At 40.3% G+C, this 17,434-nt stretch overlaps 2 protein-coding genes across 3 annotated transcripts; one reads left to right on the plus strand and one right to left on the minus strand.

The window, feature by feature from the left end:
* The first annotated feature begins 772 nt into the window (after window positions 1–772).
* Window positions 773–12,930, plus strand: marchf2 (membrane-associated ring finger (C3HC4) 2). Of its 2 annotated transcripts, none has more exons than XM_085152053.1 (5): window positions 773–2,843; window positions 4,995–5,292; window positions 5,634–5,838; window positions 6,112–6,321; window positions 6,421–12,930. In XM_085152053.1, the coding sequence occupies exons 2-5, from the start codon at window positions 5,096–5,098 to the stop codon at window positions 6,577–6,579; spliced, it is 771 nt and encodes a 256-aa protein (XP_085008179.1). In that variant the 5' UTR covers window positions 773–2,843; window positions 4,995–5,095; the 3' UTR covers window positions 6,580–12,930. The 2 variants fall into 2 exon arrangements, with proteins under 2 accessions (XP_085008179.1, XP_085008180.1); XM_085152054.1 differs by having other exon boundaries at window positions 774–2,843; window positions 5,634–5,829.
* LOC146490840 (ras-related protein Rab-11B) lies at window positions 7,642–16,977 on the minus strand. The gene is made up of 5 exons (XM_085152056.1): window positions 16,779–16,977; window positions 15,353–15,548; window positions 15,070–15,263; window positions 14,896–14,976; window positions 7,642–13,192 (listed from the first exon to the last, which is right to left on the minus strand). The coding sequence occupies exons 1-5, from the start codon at window positions 16,816–16,818 to the stop codon at window positions 13,047–13,049; spliced, it is 657 nt and encodes a 218-aa protein (XP_085008182.1). The 5' UTR covers window positions 16,819–16,977; the 3' UTR covers window positions 7,642–13,046.
* Between the last annotated feature and the right edge of the window lie 457 nt (window positions 16,978–17,434).

A 17,434-nucleotide genomic window follows, 5' to 3' on the forward strand; every position in this document is an offset into this window, starting at 1 on the left:
CTAAATGGCTGGGAGTCCTCAATCACCATGCTAACCAGGTCTTCATCTATTTGAGATTGTTCTCCTGAGGAAAGACAACAAAAACAAAGCACAAATATAAATATCACACACGTCACTTATTGCATTGTATAATATTGTTATATCATTTAGTAACATTACTGCATGCTATATTATCATGGCATTTGATGGCTCACCTGGTCTTGCTCCACAATCTGTGTTCCCCCTATTCTCATGCAAAGCTCTGTAGTGCCTAAGCATGGATGAGGTGTTGTTGTTATATCCCAGCTCCCTGGCACATAGCAAACACTTCACCTTGTACAAAAGTAAAGACAGCTTAACATATGTTTTATTGCACCATCAGTATTATGAAAATACATCTTCTGTAGAAATTTACATAACTTGTTGAGAGGAATAAAATCAAAATGTTCCCACACAGGGGAGGACATCCTCCTCTTCTTAGCTGGCTCCATTCTCTCCTGACTTTCTCTCCTCACTCTCATAAACCTCCAAACTCTCTCCAAACTGTCTCTAACTCTCACTAACCGCAACTCTCCATCAAACACCTACATTTCTGAATGAAGTCTGAGGGGTTCATATCGCTGTCATATCTCGCGGCAAAGTTTGAACCGCTTCATGAACCAGTCACGTGGTACAGCCGGGCAGCGAGGCTTCGGACGTCATCATTTTCAGCTCCTCCCATAAATGAAGCAAGCCTCGATACGCGCTTCGGGGAAACGTCCCCTCAATTACTCGACACACGCTTCGAAGCCTCGATACAGAACGTCACATCACTACATGTAACATCTCAGTGCACATTCAGGGCAGGCTTTTCTGTCTACAAAGCACATTTAAAACAAGAAGTGCCAATTCTGAGAGTACACTACTATGAGAAAGCAGGTGGCCTTGACAACAAGGTTTGTGAGCATTATAACTCAAGAGCGAGATGACATAAGGTTTTCAAATTCATCCTATGAGTACATCTGATAAAAATCTCGGACAAATTGGAATCTCAATGACCTTGACCTCAAGTACATAGGTCAACTTTTTGAAAAGCACCTAGGGTTTTCAGGTGCATCTGAGGGTGTTACTGGTGTAAAAGAAGGTTTCAGGTTTTTCTTCAGTAGCTGAAAAGCTGCTCTGTTGGATTTTAAATGAGGTGACTCACTTGACCATTGCACCTCTATTATACAGTCATTGATTCAAACAGATACTATGATCATGAATTTGTTCTACACCTGCTTGGGTTAATGACTTTGTCTTTAAACTAACATATGTAACCATAGTCTATTAATAGTTGTGGCTATTATAGACCACAATATGTGTTGAATCACTATGCAATTTGGTGGGATGTATGTAATTTTAGCTGGGAAAAATATATTTTAAATGAAAATACTAGGCTAAAGAAAGAAAACTTCCAATGAGCTTCAGAGTCATTAATTGGTCACCTTCGTTCTTCAACACAGTGTGAGCTCTGAGGCAAGCTTTCTTGTAGTTTCTTTAAGTAGTCTTCAGACATAGTTCTACAGGCCACAGTCTATCAAAATCTGACACTGTTTTTCTAAGTGCATACATCCATTACCTTTGTGACATTTTTCTGTTCTCCACTTGTCCAGTTTCCTCCAAAAGTTCAAGGTTCAGTACGTACAGTACTGAGATGTGCTAATGTTTTGGCTAATAGAGCTTTGAGGATCATCTTCTTGGTGCATAAATACTATTTTTTTTATCTGTCAAATTGGTATCTTTGGGAGTTTTTGTAGATTAAAATAGAATCTTAGTTGTTACGAAGAGCTTTAAATAGGCTCTTAGTAACAACGTGTCTCAACATAAACTTATTTCTTTGCTAAGTTGTCATGTTACCTATAGACATGACACTGGTTCATCCCTTGAGTTTACAGCATTTTTTATATGCGTGAAAGTTACATAGGTCAGTTGTAAGCAGTTCACCTAGCAAAAAACACTCCGCTGAAAATGGGTGCTAGCAGAGAAAAGGAAAAATGAGTTGCTCGAGATCACTTTAACAGTTTTCAATTTGACTTTATGGAAGCAAACACAAAGAAATGAAGGGCGAATCGAGATTTTTGCACAGTATCATAAATGATGTGATTTAATTATTTGCACGTTTAAGGTTACATTTTCTCGCTGCACCATCTCGTGGTACAAACTGGTATTACACTGAAGTATAGCCAGGCCCAACTTTAGTACAGATCTCTTCAACACAGTACATAGATGTTTAGAGAGAGAGAGAAGTCACACTGGATGTTTTTTCACATTCTGCTCACAGCTAAAGTTCAAACATAAATGAGGCCGTTTAAACTGTTATAAACTAAACAGAGGAAAGCCACTATGTCACTGACTGAAGCGAAACAAAACTTAAAGTGGAATAAAAACTGACTTAAAAATGCAGATGTGTTAAACAGTGTGGGTTAATGGTTTTGAATTGTGTTGAATTGTGAAGTGTTCCGGTCTCATTGAGCCTGTCATGTTTCCTGTTGGGGCCCCTCCCTTTGGCACGCTGCTGTTTGCGGCCACATTTATAGCCGTCTTCGGGATTTGTTTGTGCTCTGAGACGCCCTGTTTCTTCACCGCAGACGCAGGCAGCTGATGATGATGATGACCCTCTGGGTAGTATTTAAAGCCCAGGGAAAGCGGAAGCCTGGCCTGACTGTTATCTGTTGAGAACTGCTAGCTGGTGTAGCCCTACACTCAGCAGCCTTCATCGTTAGCCGCCTGTGCTGTTCACTCATACATAGTTATTAAACATGAATAGAGAAGGAAATGCGAGCTTTTTCGGACAACAGGACTAAAACATCACCAAGAAGAAAGAGAAGAAGAAGAAGTCACGGGTGAGTAGCTGTTATCTTTTATTTGTTGCTTTTTTTCCACCAAGCGGACGGCTAGCACTTCGCTGACAGCTAGCAAACAACACAGCTGCCGTGAAAGTGAAACTGATTAGAAAATGCTTCTTTATAACGACATTTTCACTGTGACGAAGTTGCATAGTAGTTATTCGTGTGTAAAGAACAGCAGAGATACACACAGCTAATTTGAGTTGCCGCGCAGATGTACAGTATCATAATACAACTCTGATCCAGACAATAGTCTGGTTCAAATTCCCACATCTGTCTGCAGCGGTTAGTTCCTGTAACAGAGCCACAGTGAAGGAAAATGCCCCAGTTCGAAAGCTAACTGCATATTAATGTATGAGGGCTTATCATTGTAAGAAACCCAACATTAATCATTAATTCAAATGTGTAATTTTTGTTTGATCTTGACAAAATCCCTGCATTGATGTTCCCCAGCTGACGAATCCATACACACAGCTGATATTTAAAAGACTCGGAAGACAATAGCTTAATAGAGTCAGCGGTTGCCTTAATTTGGGGTTACCTCTTTGTTTATTTAGGTCAGGGATTGTACCTCTTAATCACCCCTGACGTACCCCCTCCCAATCTCCGTATGCATAAACAATAACACCAAGCAGCAATAGGGAAAACATGCTCTTCGGGTTCACAAAGCTGTTCATCATCTGGCTCTGTTAATTCAGGATTTAACAAATCAATGTGCATAAGAGTGTGACTCAACTAAAACGAGCTATAAATAATCATAAAAGGGCTTTGTTGTCTAACTTCTATTTAAACAGTGAGATGCTTGACTTAAGTTGAATCATCTTTTCTCAGTTGCGAGGGTTAGAAACAGCATTCATTGCCAGATGTTGTCTAAATTCTTGTTTGATTGAACAGCAAAATCTCATAAACAGACACAGAACATTTCTGCACTGGCTGTCATGTCAAATCTCCTCTAGAAAAACAAGTGTTGGACATGGAAGAGTATACAGGGTTTGCATATAAATGCTGTAGTTTACCAAGGGTATGTACAGTGCTACAGAAGTTTTATTATCAACACTAGCCCAGTGTTAACCCACATAAACAATAGACTAGTAGCTCAGTAGTTCTTTAAAAGTAAGATGATAAGTATTTTCACTGAATATTCCCCCCAAATCCCCATTAAAGTTCCATATATATCAGACATGCTACTTTGAAATTATTGTTTCTTATTTTATTGGTTGTAATCAGTGTATTTAAATTTTGCTTATTGTGTTCTAATTCATTTGTACAGAATAGGATACATTTTTGAGACAGCAAGAAAAAATGTTGTTAAGGGTTATCTGGGTTAAGACAGCTGTTTATCAGGCTGCTGCACATCACACTTACTGTCACTGACCTCACACCTGGTTTTATAATGGATTAGCAGCTGCTTTTGGGCAAACTGGCCCACCTCCAAACGGACAGCTTTCTTCTAAGAGACGGAACGTCTTTTCTGGATAATTTTAGCCGTTCCCACGTGGAAGGAAATTAATCATTTGTGAAACAGACTACAGACATTTAAGTAACTCTGTCACAGTACTGCAGTGAGCCAAATGACGAACAAACTCTGGTCTACTATCACATTTTTATATATAAAAAAATGCTATATGTCAGTATCTGTTTGATCAGTTATCTGGTTAGTAACCCAGTTACCGACTTCCCTGACAGTGCTAGAAACATTTAAGAGGGAAGTGGTGAGTTGGGTTATTGCAAAACTGTAATACCATGTTGTTTGCTAGTCATGAACATGAACATGAAGGTCAATAAAAACAGATGGACTGTAAGCATAATTTAGCAAACATAAAATGAGTCATCATGATAGTGCAGGCATTGTACTGTAGCTGATTTCCATAAGTTCCTTCTCCAAACCCAGAACTTCCCTCCGACAAGCCTAATCTGGACTCTAAAGTACATTAATGGACAAGTGCACACTGTAGCACACAAAAAAAACTTACTTAAAACATCACTCAAACTTGTCTCCTTGATCCATTTATTTCGTTTGAGCATTTGCAGAGTAAAACTGGGTTTCTCTAGTATATTAAGTTGGAGTAAAATTACTTGCTATCTCTCCACCACAGACATTTTTTAAAAACTATAATGCATTGTCTGTGTGTGTCTGTTTCTCTGCAGAGCCACTAGAGAAAAACAGGAGCAGTTTGTGCCTGGCACTCCCCCAGCCTCCCCTCACCTCCAACCCTTCACACCCTCCAGTCCATCCGTGCTGCCAGCGAATGGAACCTGTAACAATGACGACCGGCGGGTGCTGCCACCTCCCCGGCTCTCTGTGTGACTGTGCCAGCAACACAGGCCTGTGGAAGAGCGTGGAGGAAGCGGGCGGTGACGGGTGCCAGGCGCTCTACGTCACCCAGGTCACAGCCATAGATGGACGGTTGCTGTCCTCTGTGCTCAAACCAATGAGTGCACAAAGGTACTTTAAGAATATTACTGTTATTGCTGTAAGATGTTCCACAGGTAGACTTTGAATGGGATTGTATTGTGATGGCAGCTTCTCCAGAGATAAGAAATATATATATATTTTTCTTTTAATGAAAGAAGTTGCTAAACTTGTGATTATGCCTTGTATTAACACTATTTCAGACAACACGCTTCTCCATTTAGCTTGTTTTTTTTTTTTTTACATTTCTTCACTACACACCCAGTGAATATTATCATTATTGTCTTTGGGATAGAATGGTAAAACATTTTTGCTGAGTTTCATGCAGACAATGCCTGCCATTTATAAAAATCTCTGTATATTTTTTATCTCAGTGATGGTCCCATTTGCCGTATTTGCCACGAAGGAGGCAGCAGCGAGGGTCTCCTGTCTCCATGTGACTGCACAGGCACTTTGGGTACAGTGCACAAGAGCTGCTTAGAGAAGTGGCTGTCGTCCTCCAACACCAGCTATTGTGAGCTTTGCCACACAGAGTTCAGCATCGAGCGCCGACCGAGGCCCCTCACAGAGGTAACAAAGGTCAATGCCCTTTGCCTCGTCTGCAACAATCCTTCTTCTCATCTTTTTTAGTCATCGTGGTTGGGCTGCTGGTTGTGAATGAGTGTGTGTGTATGAAAGTGTGATGGTGCTTTTTATCCGTCTTTTTCTTGTTTTACATCTCTCTGCTTGCTTGCTTGCTTCTTTGTTAATGCAGAATGTCTTTTCTCTTTGATAGCTTTTTTCTTTTTACCTGGTTTCTGCCACAGTCTGACTTCTTTCTGTTTTTCTTCCCTCCTACGTCTTACCCCACAGTGGCTGCGAGATCCCGGCCCCCGTAATGAGAAGAGAACACTGTTCTGTGACATGGTGTGCTTCCTGTTTATCACTCCTCTAGCAGCTATTTCTGGCTGGCTTTGCCTGAGGGGCGCTCAGGATCATCTTCAGCTGAGGAGCTGGCTGCAGGCTGTGGGCCTCATTGCCCTCACCATTGCCCTCTTCACCATCTACGTCCTTTGGACTTTGGTAAACAAAACAAAAAAAATTCCCATCCATTATTACTGTAAAGCAGACATTTTCACTCGGAAAAGTTGATGTATAATGCTGCACTTCGGTTTTCTTCAGGTATCATTCCGCTACCACTGTCAGCTGTACTCTGAGTGGAGGAGAACAAACCAGAAAGTACGTCTGCTCATTCCCGAAGCCAAGGAGTCGAACTCTTCCCAGCATTCCTTGCTCTCTAATAAACTGATGAAAAAATCGGCCAGTGAGAGCATCGTATGAGACCAAACGGAGATAGTCGGTGATTATTACATCTTTTACGTATGAGGGCTGATTCCCGATGCATCCTGCCCACAGTTTTGACTTTGAAGAAACACCTGTGGGGATTTTTTTTTGTGTGTATCGCTTTTTTTTTTTTTTTTTTTGCACCATGGGCTCATATTTTTTCACATAGCGTTTTGTAATCCTCACATGGGTGCAGGAAGTAGCACATTTTAAAGGAATCTGCCTGTCCTCGTGTCAGGTGTTGACCAAGTTTATGCAAAGGCACTGAGGAACGGTGAAGGTGGTGGAAGCATGCAGAAATGGAGCCGAGCTGTCTCATCATCACAGATGTGACAACATGACTGGCTAAAACTGACAGCATGAAACAAGATGGATCGAGTAAACTTGTTAAAGAGGACTGTGAAATTGAATGATTGCATCGATGGTCAGGTATAGCACGTCTACTCGTTGTGTATTGCGATGATAAAAGCAACTGCTACATACGCCTTTTAATCGTGTGTTACGTGGGCACGCACTTACCTACTTGGGGCTTCTCTTCTCTGCCCACTGAGGATCTCATTGTATAATCACATATTAGTCTGTAGTGTGAAGATAAAAAGCTTTGATCTTTAATTTTTATTTCATAGCCACATCTGGATATGTCATCGGAGTGGAATCTTTTAACTCACAGCTTTTACATCATCTCCTCCGAGACCAGGCGGCTGCATAACATTCGTAAAGCGGAGACTTGTGCAATAAAACACTGTGGACATCGAGGTTTTCGCAGTACACGAAGACAGTTCTACCAACGTGCACAGTTATGCATGCAAGCAGCACTGTTAATATTTTTTTTTACTCTTACTGTATTCTAAAATCATTTTTTTAAACCACTTAAGAACGAATGACTTTCCTATTCCTACTGAAGTAGGGTTTAACAGTGTCCTCATAGAGGTTCTTGTACTATCAATATGTAACAAGTAGGTATTTATATTTATATAGATGGATAGAAACTCCATCACGAGTATTGTTGTGGTGGCTGGGGCAGTGTACTAAAGCGTTATCGGTGTTGCTTGTTATTCATTTTTGGCGTTTTATTTTTCACATTTTCATGTGTCTTTTTTTTTTTTTTCATGATCACAACGGTCAGCGAATTCCTGCTGACCAGATTCGCCTGGGACTGGCTGTGTTGGTAGAGTTGGGAGTTAGCTGAAGTTGATTACAAACTACAGCGTGTGCCTGGTATTCAGATTTCCGGGTCATATGATGGTCCAGTTTTTGTAACGTGGAACATTGTTTCTTCTCTATGCTTAATTTAGGTTACAGGGAGATGTCTAATTGCTTTTTAACGCATGCTGTAGGCTGTCCACAGGGAGACAAGCTTGTAGATTAAAAAAAACCCTCCCAACATTACATGTACTACTAAAAAAATAATTGAATTCAGTGGATCTAACGAAGCCAATTCAGCTTAGTATTGGTCTGAAATACTTTAATCATTTTTATTTATAGATTTGTCTTTTAATGGGTTGCAATTAAAAGAATTCCTCCCCTTAAAGGGGGTGTTTAAAGCGATATAAGTTTAAAACTAACCTGACGACGACCTGTTTGGTGGATTTTTGATTATAATTCCAAGAAAGGAATTGGTGATGCATGACGCCATCATGGTGATCAAACTGTGCGATGCCTTTTGATTTAGTTCCATTTAACGAATGCTTCTGCATTTAGTAAATGGGCAAAATCGATCATTCTTGGTTAATTATTTAAATATTTACCTTTAAATCAGTCAGGCTCGAATAGTAATTTATTAACATGATGTGGTGTGTGGTGATGTAAAATTTATCAGAGCAAAATGTGTTTTTAGAAAGGGCTTGTGGTAACATTCAGCAGACAAATCATATCAGTGAAATTATTAGTTTCCAGTAAGCATCGTACATTTTCCCCTCCTGTCCTTTGTTAATGCTACATAAATGTGGTAAACCCGAAATGAGGTTACCAGTTAAGTAGGTGGTGAAGCGTTAGTCATGTAAAGATGTCTGTTTTCAGGAGGAATGTTGACATATGCTTGTGTTTTCCTCCCTTTTCTCACAGTGCTGCATTACCAGTAACGAGTCATTTCCTTGTTTACATTACCAGTTCCCTTTGGTACATTTCACTCCTGCTCGTTTGATCCGCGTTCTGCCCCAGATAAATATTTGTTTGTGTTTTTAAGAACAAAGGATTACACCCTGCAGTACTGCGGTGCGCTCGTCTGCCTTACGGGCTTATGATTAATTTGGTCATCCGTGTGTTTACCCGAGAAAGTACTGGGATCTGTTTGTACGATGTAGTGCAAGAAATAACTGATTTTTTGATGCAATGCAAACTTATTTCCGGTATTGGGAGTCTCTGCAGAGTTGCATCAAACTATGCAACACTTCTCCTTTTTGGCTACTAAGAATTTCTGACAGTGTTTTTAGAGAAACATAAAAAGAGAGTCTAAAATGTTTGTCCTAAAAGTGTCATGACACGTTTAAGACAAATTTGAGTCGGGAAAGCAAATATAGAAAGGGATTTTTATTTGATTTCTTTGTTGTTACTTACACAAATGAACACGCAAATGTTAATAATGTTGCGTTATAACACATTTGTGAACTGGGCATGTTGTTTGTTTTTTTTGTTTCATCTGCAATTTATGTTGCTATTCCTCAGTATTTTTTTTAATATTGTTAAATACTGCAATGTTTATGGTGTGCTGTGGGGTGAAGGGATGTCTTCATCAATGTACTGGTACCTGCAATCAGCCAAGAAATGTTTGCAAAGCAAATAAAACATAATCATAAATTATGTGATTATTTGTCAGTGATAGTTTGTCTGCACTTGTGTAGTGTTGGTAAGGAATTGTCATATATGTTATATAGTGTAGTTATAATGGATGTTTACAAGTCCTTCTAGCGCAGTGACGAAGACATGTCATTAAGTCTGTTTTGAAACTCAGCTCAGTGAGCTTGCTAATCCTAATGGAAAAAAAAACAAACCGCTAATGTCAAGTCCTTCTATGGTATCCGTGGAGACTCGCTCAGTATCTGCTTCCTGTCCGCTGCATGCGGCATAAGCAGCTTAGAGTAACACAAGTTCAAAATATGCTGTTTTTGTGAAGAGGGTCTGCTCTCCAGGAAGGAAAACTGTTTTTCACAGGTTATTATTAGGAGTCAAAGCAATGTTAAAAGCTGTTTCTTCTGCTTTCCTACTTGCCTGTCTTGCTCTCAGTTGCATTCTAGAGATGTAAATCTTGGTGTGCTGCTCCAAGAAAAATGATTTAGATGGTGACCAGATACAAAAGAGCTACAGAGGATATACTCAGGTAAAAAATGGCAATGTATTTTTAAAATATTTGTGTTTATCTGCATTTAAAAGGGGGCTTCTTTATATCCTGTCATATACGCGCTGTCAGTCACATGTCATAAACTTTATGCATTTAGACATGGTGATAACTGCTGATGAACATCAAAACGTGGAAGAAATTAGATTTAGGTGACTCTGAGTATGATGTAGTTGTTGGCGCCAGACAGGCTGGTCTGAGTGCTGATGTACTGGGGTTTTCCCAAAGAAAGAATGGCATGAAAATGAGAAAATATCCAGTGAGCAGCAGTTCTCTGGGTGAAAATGTTTTGTTGATGCCAGAGGTCAGAGGAGAATGACCAGACTGCTCTGAGCTGATAGGAAGGAAACTGTAACTCAAACACTCCCTACAACCGAGGTATGCAGAAGAGGATAGTGGAAGGCACGGCAACCTTGAAGCTGGGCTACATCAGCAGAAGACCACACCAGGTGGCACGCCTGGCAACTGAAAACAGGAAACTGATGCTACAATTCACATGGGTTCACCAAAATGGGACAATAGAAGATTAGAAAAACGTTGCCTGGTCCGATAAGGCTCCACTTCTGCTGTGACGCATGAGTGGCAGGGTGAAAATTTGGCACAAACAGCATGAAAGCATGGATTCATCCTGCCTTGTGCTGACAGATCAGATGACTGGTGGTGGTGAAGATTTTCCTACAACAACCCACCGCTGATGATCTTCATGCTTATCACCGGCATACCAATCTTCTAATGCCTGCGTCCAACACTTTAGATCATCTCAAACAATAAGTTCACTACACTCGAATGGGATATATAGTCACCACATCTCAATCCAATAGAGCACCTTTAGGATGTGGTGGAACAGGAGATATGGATGTATGGCCACAAATCTCTGAGGAAGAACTGCAATAACTTGTTGAATCTAAGGCAGGAAGAATGAAAGCAGTTTTGAAGGTAAAGGTTCCTACCCAGTGCCCAGTAAGTGTATTTACAGTGTTGCACTGGTGGATGCTCATACTAAAGATGACCAGTTTCAAGCTAAAAAAAAAAAACCCTCGGTGAATGTACAAGTAATTTCTGTAAGCCAAGCAGTTTTTTGCATGTATTGATGATACCCCTAATGTAGTCATCAAGTGCACAAAGCTGGCTCTGAACAGAGGAGCCGACCTACCTGCTATTCAGGTCTTTTGTTTGCAAGCGGTAGCCAGTCAGAAGGAAAAAGTATATGTATAGATGGATCCATTGTATAAATAGATAAGGAAAAGCCCATTTAGTTGATTCAGAATGCTGCAGCAAGCGAGCTGACAGGGGTAAGACAGAGAGAGCATGTTTTTCCCACACTGCCTTCTCGTCATTAGCTCCCTGTTAAATCCAGAATCAAATATGCAATCCTTCAACTCACTTTAATCAGGCCCTCATGGTACCATATCACTCCAAAAGAGCACTTTGCTCTCAGACTGCTGGTTTACTTGTGGTTTCTAGAGTATTTAAAAGTGGAATGGGAGGCAGAGCCTTCAGTTTTCAAGCCCCTGTTCTGTGGAACCAGCTTCCAGTTTGGATTCTGGAGACAGACACACTCTCTACTTTTAAGATTAGGCTTAAAACTTTCCTTTTTGAAGCTTATAGCGAAGCCTGGATCAGGTGACCCTGAACCCCCCGTAACTACGCTAGGCTGCTAGGGGGTTTCACACGGAGTGCTTCTTCTTCACTCACCTTTTCACTATATCTTTATACACCACTCTGCATTTAATCATTAATTTCTTGCTCTCTTCCACAATGTGTCTTTTATTTTGTTGCCCTCAACCCGAAACAGTTGTGGTGGATGACCTCCCCTTACTGAGCTTAGCTCTACTGAATGTGTCTTCCTGTTAAAGTGGAGTTTTTCCTTCCCACTGTCGCCAAGTGCTTGCTCAAAGAGGGGGTTGTCTGATTGTAGGGCCTTATAATATAAAGCACCCTGCTGATGCTATTTGGCAATATAAACTGAATTATACTCTATCAGGGTCCAAGAATAAGACATAGTAATCAAATTTATGATCTAAGACTTGATTCGACTTAAATTTCTGTACTAGCAGCTGTATTTTCAGATTAGAAAACCCAGTTTTCTAACTTCAAAAAGGCGTAATTCAAAGTTTTAAATATTTACATTAGTAGAGTTTAGTAGAATGAGACAATAACATGTAAGCAGTTATGAGCTCAGGAGGTTGAGCGGGTCATCTGCTTATTAGGCTACTTTGGTCAGATACTGAGATCCCAATTACTGGAAAGATGTCAGAGTGTGCCAGCTAAAAAGTGATTAAAAGCAGGAAGTAAAGAAGTCAGAGAGGAAAAGCACTGTAAGTACCAGTCCATTGAACATTTTAATGTTTTTCACCTACCTTACACTTACACATGTAAAATAGTTATCTAAGTGACTTCAGAGCTAGAATTAAAATGACAATATTTCAGTTTATGTTTTTGTGTGGAATAGTTTAAAATTGTCCACGCAGTTCAATACATTTCTGATGAGAAAAAAACAAAAACAAAAAACACAAACAAACGAAAACCAAACAAGTCAGAGTATGTTAAATATCCATTTAACAAACTGCTTCAGTCAAGGATTTTATTGTAAATTTACACAGTTCTTAAACTGAAAGTAAAACGACTTCAGCCAAATCTTCTTCAATAAATACATAATGAGGATATTTTTTGGCATGATGTAAGAAGGATGTAAGAGCCACACTGTCAAATAGCACAATACTGCTTCACCTGGTTGGAGTAACTGTAGTTTATTTACACAGCACCATCTAGTGGTAACCATTGAAATGTATCTCACAACCTCCCTTTAGAGGACAGCGTTTCAGTTCAAACAACTTCACAGGCTTCAGTAAGACAGCAAAGACTGCCTTGCTCCTGGATAACAGGAACCTTCACGCAGACTGACTGAGTGACATAAAGGCTTCTGAAATGTTTCTTTCATGGCAGAAAAGAAGAGCACAAGTGACTTCAAAAGTACTTTATAAAACAAAAGTAAAGGTTAAAAAAAAAGAAAAGAGGCTAAAGTGGTGAGGGAGTTGGCCGTGAGCAGAGCTACGGGGGGAAAAAGTGCACAGGTGATGTGATGTGGAGGTGAATGTGGAGGAGAGGATGAGTGTCATTGGACAGAGCGTCACAGGCTCTGGCAGCACTGGAGTTTGTTGCCCTTCTGCCCGTCAGTGGTTGGCGGGACACTTATATCTACGACATTGTTGCCTGGAGACTCGTCGTGTGCAGATCTGTCTGCTATCTGCTTCTGTGACACGATGCGATAGATTTCTGCAGACAAATTTGCGAAATATAGAAGAAGAAAAAAAATTACACTTTTGCAATGTTCATCATTTAAATTTTAATGTTCTTATTTATTTAACTGGCTGTGCAGATTAAATATAAAAAGGTACTATCAGCTGCTCGTGCATTTCCCAGAGGAGTCGCCACATGTTTTGATCTGGCACAGATTTTTATGCCAGATGCCCTTCCTGATGTAACCCTCCCATTTATCCAGGGATCAGCCCAAGGAATACACTAGTTTGTCACCCTGAGGTGGGGTTTGTTTCTCTCTCAGTCCTCTATTTTTAACCAGGGGGTGTAAAGAACGCTAAATGTGTTATTAAATAAAAAAATATTTAACAGTAGCATGTAAGTTACATTTACTGATCAAACTAATCTAAATATGAGTGCATTTAAAATGTACCAAATTTAAATAAACATTAATAACAACCCATGCCTAAATCCCCAGAATTAATACATGTTAAAGTGCGTACAGTAGTTATATAAATGTAATGTATTTTTTCCTGCTTCTATTTGGCATGCAACTAACATACATTACTGTCAGAAAAAAGTCTTGATTTGCCATCATTTCTTTACATTTTACAAGGAAACTGACAGCACAGTCTTCAGGAATAGTTCTCCAGGCTTCCTGGAGAACATTAAAAGCTTTTCTTTAGATAATGGATGCCTTTTTTCCCCCATTCCCTGACAAGATGATCCCACACTCCTTCAACAATGTTGACGTCTGGGCTCTCAGGAGGCCAGTCCTTGCCTTACAGTGTTCTGTTTATGCGTTTTTCTTCTCAGGTATGCCTTTACTGGATTGACAGTGTGTTTGGGATCACTGACAAATGAAGCCGTTGCTCAGATTTGGCTCATTCAAAATCGAACCGTTCTTTTCTGAACCAAAAATTTTCAAATTTGGATTAATCACTCCATCAGACCTGTTGGCATTATTTTTCAGTCCCATTCTTGTGTAACTTGGCAAACACCAGCCTTTTCTCTCTATTTATTCCCCCTTACGAATAGCTTCTTGATAGCCATGACTTTAAGATACTGACAGACGTGCAACTTCTTATTTTGTCCTTCATTTGTCCAGTTTCCCATGTTGTTTTAAGGATATGCTGCACAGCGTGCAAAGCTACGCCAAGTTTTCAGATAAAGCTCATTGAGAATCACCTTGTTGATGCAAAACACTACCATTGGCTTGAGTTGGGTGGCTTTTTTATGCTTCAATGATTCATAGGTCAGTGTTAGTGGCTTAACATTAATTCACTACATTTACAGCAGTCAAATAATCAATTTTTCAGAAAAAAAAGCACACTGGGAAGCTATAATATAAAGTGCATCTACATGTCATCATACAGATGTTGACATGTATAATACTGCACATACAATGACTGGAACATTCAAGTTTTAAAAAAAATCCTTCACTAAGATTGAAACAAACTTACTAACCTTAAAAATCGAGGTCAAAATATTGAGCATAACGTGACTTATTTTAACAATAGTTAATGTAGTTACCCATACTTGTTTATCGTCAACATATTCAACTAATAACGGACGTTGGGGACATCAAAAATCATTTCACAGTGACAAAATCTATACTGAAACATTTGATGAAATTACATGAACTGGTCACTACCAGTGTTATGATTTTGGTAGATGCCTTTTATCAGATTTCAAAATAAAAATTCTGTGTGCATTCCTACCTGTTAAAATGTTCTTGAATGCCTCCTCTACATTTGTGGAGTCCAATGCTGACGTCTCAATAAACGAGAGTGTGTTCTTTTCTAATACGAGAAGAGACATTCGACACTTGAGATATGCACAAAATCACACCGAGCGCAGACTGTTTGGCATAATTGTGTCTCAGTGCGATTTACCTGCGAATGCTCGGGCCTCATCGGTGGGCACGGCCCTGAGGTGTCGGAGGTCGCTCTTGTTTCCAACAAGCATTATGACAATGTTGTTATCAGCGTGGTCCCTCAGCTCCTTCAACCAACGTTCAACGTTCTCATATGTCAGGTGCTTTGCGATATCGTAGACTAGGAGAGCTCCGACCGCACCGCGATAATACCTAAGTGAACCAGCACCAACGGAACGATTAAAATACTGTCAATACAGCACGATCGCGTAAGCTAGTTCAGACAAACTGAAAACACTCACGCTGAGGTGATGGCTCTGTAGCGCTCCTGCCCAGCTGTGTCCCAGATCTGAGCCTTTATCGTTTTGCCGTCCACCTGAATGCTTCGGGTGGCGAACTCCACCCCGATGGTGCTCTTGCTCTCCAGGTTGAACTCATTTCTTGTGAAACGGGACAGCAGGTTACTTTTCCCTACTCCAGAGTCTCCGATTAGTACAACTAGAAACAATACAAAAATTATATTTAGACTTTAAATGAAAAGCACTCAAGGAACTTGTACTTTTAATAGTGTCCCATAGGCGAGTCTGTGAGCAGTGACTGGATTTCTACTTTGTTTTTACACTTAATTTAAACAGACTCATTTTCAGCTGAAGCATTACAGATTTTACCACAGAATTTACAGCCATGCTGAAAGTGCTGAACTGTTGCTTTCTATCTCTAGCTATCAGACTTTGCCCTTTTGGGAATGAGGCTGGAAGAAGTTGCCAATATCCTGCTCTATGGGAAATCTGACTCATCAGTTTCTCAAGGCCTCTTATTGCTGTGTCGTAACAAGTCATCAGTATCTTACAATCAGTATTCAACGGCTTCTCTAGACCGCCTTACTTTGATTTGATATTTTTAAGAGATAGCTACTTGGCCATTCATAGTGTTTCATCTCAGGTTAGTATCACAAGGGAGGAAATAAGGATGCCACTTATTGTGGTCCCATTCTGACAATGAAACCTAATCAACATAACTGTAATCCTAGGAGTAAATGGATCATATGATCAGGGCTTGGTATTTGTTTGGTATGAAAATATGCTGGCTTTTGATGTTTGGAAAATACCTGGGAGCAAAACAAGGCTCTACAGGAGTTTCCTCCTCTTTGCTTTCACTGGGAGCGAGTTTCCTCCCTCAGGCTCCAGTTTTGTTTTGTTTTTTTGTTTTTTGTGTTGGGGGGCACAAAGAGGAATCCTGTTTTCTTAATCATTTCATCTGACTTTAGGAGGCAGTCTAAAGAAAGCAGACCATTGCTGGAGCCCCTGCTTAAATAGCAGACGTCTACGTGTGGCCACCACAAAGGAAAACTTCTCTCCCATGCCAGTAAAGTTTAATTAATGCAGAAGTAATGGCACCATCCGTCTGACTAGCCACTAGCTTGCAGCGCCACACGCCCTACTTTCTAGAAAAGCCCAAACTGCTAGCTGTAAACCTCGGTACAAAAGAAACAGCACCGCACCTAAAGTAACGGCAAATATGGGTTTAATTAGAGGAAGCGACGCTTCAATTGTAAAATAAAATAATAATAATAAAATAAAATGTAAAAAAAAAAAAAAAAAAGGGGGGGGGGATCTCGGGTTAGCTACAGTTAGCAGCCACCACCAGCTGATTTTCTACCCGGCGGTACCGCAGCTAGCATGCTAACTGACGCTGAACCCGTCCAGAAGCGGCAGCGGTTCCGCTTACCTTTAAACAAGAAGTCGTATTCATCGTCCCTGTTCCCCATCGTTTGATACTATCGCCCTCCTTTTTGAGATTGCGGTGATGAGAGTAGGTAGGTTTCCCTGCCCAAACCAGGGTGGTGCGCCAAGATGACGAGAGACAATGTGCACGGAGCGGAGCCGCTGACACGGTCACGTGACTGCCCGCTACGCAGTTGCGCGTACAGAGAGGAGGCGATGCGGTTAGTACTGGGAAAAGTCTCCCTGTGGATACTTTACATTCATTTACCTTCTTATTATAATTCGACTTTTAATATTTTGTGTTTTTAAGGTTATAAATTATATCATAGTTTTTGAGGTATCTGACGTTTAATTTACAGACATCTGAAAATGAAAATGAAAAACCAAGTACATCCTTACCGCTTCCATAAAGAGGGTAAGTAACAGGCAGGTGCCGGTAATCAAATGCAGTCCTTCATTGTACTGAGAGATTATTCACAAGTTGAAAACATTCAAGACAGCTGCCAGCAAATTCACCCTTAAGTTACACGTTAAAGTTCATGATTGTACAAATAGAAAACAGCAAGAATGGCTTGTTTGGAAAGGAAGGAGAAACCCTCCTCTTACCAGAAATAACTGCCAGCACGGCTTATCTGCACCTGAACAAACCACAAGACTTCT

Source organism: Neolamprologus multifasciatus, chromosome 23, assembly GCF_963576455.1.
Source record: "Neolamprologus multifasciatus chromosome 23, fNeoMul1.2, whole genome shotgun sequence".
Classification (NCBI taxonomy): Eukaryota; Metazoa; Chordata; class Actinopteri; order Cichliformes; family Cichlidae; genus Neolamprologus; species Neolamprologus multifasciatus.

Bases quoted from the DNA above. Each gene is read 5' to 3' on its own strand.
- marchf2 (XM_085152053.1), top strand. From the start codon at position 5,096: ATGGAACCTGTAACAATGACGACCGGCGGGTGCTGCCACCTCCCCGGC. The intron at 5,293-5,633 runs GTACTTTAAGAA...TTTTTATCTCAG, and splicing joins AAACCAATGAGTGCACAAAG to TGATGGTCCCATTTGCCGTA. The intron at 5,839-6,111 runs GTCAATGCCCTT...CTTACCCCACAG, and splicing joins CCCTCACAGAGGTAACAAAG to TGGCTGCGAGATCCCGGCCC.
- LOC146490840 (XM_085152056.1), bottom strand. From the start codon at position 16,818: ATGGGGAACAGGGACGATGAATACGACTTCTTGTTTAAAG. The intron at 15,549-16,778 runs GTAAGCGGAACC...TATTGTTTCTAG, and splicing joins ATACGACTTCTTGTTTAAAG to TTGTACTAATCGGAGACTCT. The intron at 14,977-15,069 runs GTAAATCGCACT...TTCTCGTATTAG, and splicing joins TGAGGCCCGAGCATTCGCAG to AAAAGAACACACTCTCGTTT.